The 5,413-nt window shown below is 39.8% G+C and overlaps 1 protein-coding gene across 1 annotated transcript; it reads left to right on the top strand.

Annotated features, from left to right (window-relative positions):
- Positions 1–3,040: 3,040 nt before the first annotated feature.
- LOC118015607 (olfactory receptor 5AN1) lies at positions 3,041–3,979 on the top strand. The gene has a single exon (XM_035012346.1). The coding sequence runs from the start codon at positions 3,041–3,043 to the stop codon at positions 3,977–3,979; it is 939 nt and encodes a 312-aa protein (XP_034868237.1).
- The last annotated feature ends 1,434 nt before the right edge of the window (positions 3,980–5,413 follow it).

Here is a 5,413-nt window from a genome sequence, read left to right as displayed (position 1 = left end):
CAGGATTTCTTTATATATTCATATATATAATATTGAATATTAACAAATAATATATACAACAATATAATACTTATATCATGATTTCTTTATCCATTCATCTTTTGATGAACACTTAGGTTATTTCAATGTCTTGGTTATTGTAAATAATGCTGCAATGAGCATGGGGGTGCAAATATTTCTCTAGGATACTAATGTCATTTCCTGTGGATATAAACCCAGAAGTGGAATTGCTGAATTATTTGCAGATCTAGTTTTAATTTTCTGAGGATCTCCACACTGTTTTCCATAGTGACTGTACCAATTTATATTTCCACAGCATTGCACAGGGTTCTCTATTCTCCACATCTTTGCCAGCATGTGTTATCTCTTATCTTTTTGTGATAGTTATTCTGACAGGTGTGAGTTGATATCTCATTCCCCTGGTGATGAGTGATATTGAGCACCTTTTCATATACCTGTTGGCCATTGGATGTCCCCATGGAAGAATATCTACTCAGGTCCTATGCCCATTTTTTAATTGGACCATTTATTTTCTTGCTATTAAGTTGTTTGAATTTGTTTTACATTTTGGATATTAACCTCTCTTTTTAAAAGATTTTATTTATTATTTGAGAGAGAGAAAAAAGAGCGAGAGGGGGGAGGGAGAGCGGAGGAGGGAGAGGAAGAGGGAAAGAATCCCAAGAATCTCAAGCAGACTCCATGCTGAGCATGGAGCCTGAAGCAGGGCTCGATCCCACAGTCCTGAGATTATGACCTGAGCCAAAACCAAGAGTCAGGTGCTTAACAGACTGAGCCACCCAGATGCCACAGATATTATCCTCTTATCAGATATGTGGTTTGAAAATATTTTGTACCATTCCATAGGTTACCTTTTCATTTTGTTTATCATTTCTTCTGCTGTGCAGAAGCTTTTTAGTTTGATATAATCCCACTCGTTTATTTTTAATTTTTTTGCTTATACTTTAAGTGTGATATCCAAAAAATCACTGCCAAGCCCTGTCAAGAAGTTTTCCCCTGTGTTTTCTTCTAGGAGTTTTATGGTTACAGGTCTTATATTTCAGTCGTCAGTTCATATTGTGTTAATTTTTGTGAGTGGTGTAAGATTTGGGTCTAGTTTTGTTCTTTTGCAAAAGAATATCCAATTTCCCCAACACCATTTATTGAAGAGACTGTCCTTTCCCTATTAAGTATTTTAGGCTCTCTTATCAAATATTAGTTGACCGTATATGCATTGTTCTGTTTCTGGGCTGCACCTAAATGTATGAAGCCACTGGCTGGACTCTCTGCTAGAGTGCTTCTGGGTTTTGCATCTTCCCAGGAGCTCTGGCCAGGCTTCCCGGTTGGATGGTGCTAGGGGATATACTCAACAGTATATGGGGCTATGAATTGTTTTTTCTGCCTGGATGGGGGGAGACAGGCTCTAAGGCCAACAAGGCTCATTGTTTGAGGTTCTGAATCAGGCAGAACTGTGTGTTTAGTTCCCTGGACAAATGAAGCCGCTGTCCTGGCTCTGCAGCTAGGCAGCACTGCCGGCTGCTGGACTATGTTCCTTTCTAGGTGCTCTGGCCAGGTTTCCTGGTTGGGCTGGGCCTGAGAGGTTACACTCAGCAGTAGACGGGTCTATGAATTAGTTTCCTGCCTGTGCAGAGTGGCAGAACAAGCTCCAGGTCCAGAAAGCTTGCCATTTCAGATCCTAAATCAGAACCAGCCACTGAATTCCCTGGAGGTCTGGTGGGGCCACCTCTGGTTGGTATTTCTACTTTGGTGCCAATGCAAATAGGAACTCAGTCTGCCAAGATCTGAACACTGGTTATTGTAAGTCTTGCCCCTGCCTCCATCACAATCTGATTCCCAGTGGTCAAACCCCACAGATGCCCCTGTGACCCCCAGGAGGCAAGACCAGAATGGATATCCCAAGAAGTGACCTACAGTTCTGGGGGAGCTGGATATCCACCTTGGGATCTCTTTTTTTTTTTTCCTACTGGGAAAACCATAGGCAAAAAGGACCCTACCCTGTTAATGTGGCACTGTGCCAGCATGGGAGAGTGGCAATACTATCAGAGTGTGGTTGACCTCTACCCTCCTATGTGGTCCTTCTTGGTCTCTGTAATCCAAGGTAGGTGTTTCTGCCTCATTCCCATGTCCTACGATTTTTACAATGTTGTCTTGTCTATGAATAGCTGCTAGTTGTTCTTTTGGGGAGGGGACTGATGTCAGGAATGACCTATGGTACCATCTTGATGATGTTGCTCAGAACTAAAACTCCAAAGTCTGAACTCTTAACTACAGTACTATGCTGTTTCCTAAAAAACAAAATACTCTAAAATTGAGAAAATAGTTGGGGCAATAGTGAGTTGTGCTAGCCTCTGTATGGAATAGTTCATATGAAGGCTTCCCTAAGAAAACTTATTCCATAACTTTATTGACACACATGCTGTACCCCAAGAGAACATTGTCAGAATTACATACTATGATGTAATTTTCCAGGCCATTTGGGAGATGTTTTTTTAAATATAGTTGTTAAAACGTTTGAGAAGTTATTATAAACAGGGGTATTTTTCTTATGGGTAAAATAAGAAATTTAAGAACTCTATCTAGATGACCATCTGGGGGAGAAGAGCTATTCCAAATTTATTCTACAATGATGCAACTTATGCTTTGCTATTATAGAGCTGCAGTTATATATTGAATTATCAGAGGTCTTTTAAAAACATAATTTTGATAAATGATCCTTACCTTATTTATAAGAACCACAGGATTTCTATTGCTTTTTTTTAAAGTTGTCAATCAATTTTTAAATATCTTTTAATTTTCATGAGACCCATGAAATAATTGAGAACCTGAAGCACTTTAAAAAAGGCACTTCTTGGCAATTTGAGATGAAAACTGGGTCTTTTCATCAGGACAGGGAGGCATTGCTTCTTTCCCTGAACTCAGTGGAGGAAAAAAATGGTACATATGAGAATTGTAATGCTGTCATTTCACCTGAGTCTGCAGTGCATTCTCTTCTCTCTTTTCTGATTTTAGAAGCAGCAAGCCAATGATTGGGGGAGGAAATATTACAGAGATCACTTATTTCATCCTTTTGGGATTCTCTGATTTTCCTAGAATCCTAGCAGTGCTCTTTGTTGTATTCTTGCTGATCTACATTTTGACTCTGACTTGGAACCTGTGCCTCATCATCTTAATAAGGATGGACTCTCACCTCCACATGCCCATGTACTTCTTCCTCAGTAATCTGTCCTTCATAGATATCTGCTATGTGACCTCTACAGCTCCCAAGATGCTCTCCAACTTTTTCCAGGAGCAGCAAGTTATCACCTTTATGGGTTGTGCTGTTCAGTACTTCGTCTTTTCAACCATGGGACTGAGTGAGTCTTGTCTCATGACAGCCATGGCTTATGATCGATACACTGCCATTTGTAATCCACTTCTCTATTCAGCAATCATGTCACCCACCCTCTGTATTCGGATGGTGCTGGGATCCTATTTGGCTGGACTCTCTGCTTCTATATCCCAGTTATGTACCATGTTTCAGCTCCACTTTTGTGGGCCTAATGTCATCAACCACTTCTTCTGTGACATGCCCCAACTGATAGTCCTGTCCTGCACTGACACTTTCTTTGTACAACTGTTGACTGCTATATTAACAATGATCTTTGGGATAATAAATGCTCTCATTATCGTGATATCCTATGGCTATATTTTCATCTCCATCATGAAGATCACTTCAGCTAAAGGCAGGTCCAAGGCTTTCAACACCTGTGCTTCTCATCTGACAGCGATTTCCCTCTTCTATACCTCAGCTGTGTTTGTCTATTTGAGTTCCAGCTCTGGTGGTTCCTCCAGCTTTGACAGATTTGCATCAGTATTCTACACTGTGGTTATTCCCATGTTGAACCCCTTGATTTACAGTCTGAGGAACAAGGAAATCAAAGATGCCTTGAAGAGGTTACAAAAGAAGAGATGGTCCTGTTGAGGTCCTGTCCAGATTTGTCCTATCAGAAACCTTAACCCCAATAATATGCACATGAATGGACTCTAACAAAATTCATACTGCCTTCAGATAAAGAAAGCTTAATTTGACACAGATAATATGCCAAATGGACTGACAGCTCCCTTGATTCCACACAAACACGATACCTTTAAGTCCTGGAGGTTCATACTTTCACCCTACATGAGGAGTGACCTCATCATTTATTAATAGTCTGCAAGTATTTGTAAAATGTTAAGGTTTAGAAACTTGTCACTTCTTTTTGCTTCAGAGATTGAGCCCTGTTCAGTCTCGGACCTCTGATTGTAAAGGAGTGATACCTGATGGAGGTCCCCAGGAGTGTAGAGATCTTGTCTCCCAAATATTTTGATGCAGCTTAATCCAGACAAGAGGGTGATGGATGCTTGTTCTGTATTTCTGACCATAATGGGAATAAATAGAGGGGATGTGCCTTTGAACAGAAACAAAGCTATGCAGTTGGCCTGGTTATGTCTCCTGGGAAGAGCAATCTGAGATGCTAATGTTTGTCTAAGGCCTCTTTCAGGACTAATTACCTATTAAGTTTTTGGTCACATCCCAGTCTCCACCAGGTGTAATCTAAGGAAGCAGGAGGTGATTTGAATCATAAAGAGGAATGGAATGAAGAATGACATCCCTTCAGTACTATTTACTTATGAGTTTGATGTTTTAATTCTTGCATCTCACGTCCAATGTGGATTTCCGATGGGAGGTGATGTGCAAAATTCTTGTCAACTAATAGCAATTTCTGATATTGTGGGACTCAAACCTCTCTTTTTTTCCTCCATTAAATCTGGAAAATTTGCCCTCGATTGACATAGCGAATGGGATACACTACCAAATTGTTTCTGGCATTTTAAGTGTCTGTTCAAATTTGGTGTGAGGAGATTTGTGTGAGAATTCATTGTAATAATATAGTTACTGAATGTTCAATATTTGCAGAGACTAGGAACAGATATGGAAAGCTGGTAGACATTCTTTCTTGTGTGTTCAATATTTTATGTCCTAGAAATTTATGGTTGTGTGGGTGATACAATGGATGGAATAGATGGTCAGAGTTACTCTAATACTGATATTTTCTAGGAAGTCTCAAGGGCTAGGAGAGGAAATAGTGGGATAGGCAGCATTCTCAACTCTGGTTAGTTTAAGTTGTCCGAAGGAGAAAACAAAACATTTGGTCCTAGAGGTCTGGTTAAAAAGATGAACAAGATGTGTCCCAACACTAGCTGTTGACTTGCTAGATTGCTAAGACTTTAACCAAATGATAAAAACCAGATGTCATTACATTTACATAATATCTTCAGAGATTTAATGGATTCTTTTTAAGTTTTTTTTTTTTTTTTTTTTTTTTGTCAGAGAGAGAGAGAGCACAAGCTGGGGGAGTGGCAGGCATAGAGAGAA

This window comes from Mirounga leonina, unplaced genomic scaffold (genome assembly GCF_011800145.1).
Source record: "Mirounga leonina isolate KUSES-001 unplaced genomic scaffold, KU_Mleo_1.0 Mir_166, whole genome shotgun sequence".
NCBI lineage: Eukaryota > Metazoa > Chordata > Mammalia > Carnivora > Phocidae > Mirounga > Mirounga leonina.
Note: the sequence above shows the minus strand (reverse complement) of the source record. Positions and strands in the feature narration are given on the sequence as shown.

What these genes read in the sequence shown, in the direction of transcription:
- LOC118015607 (XM_035012346.1), top strand. Translation starts at nt 3,041, where the DNA reads ATGATTGGGGGAGGAAATATTACAGAGATCACTTATTTCATCCTTTTG.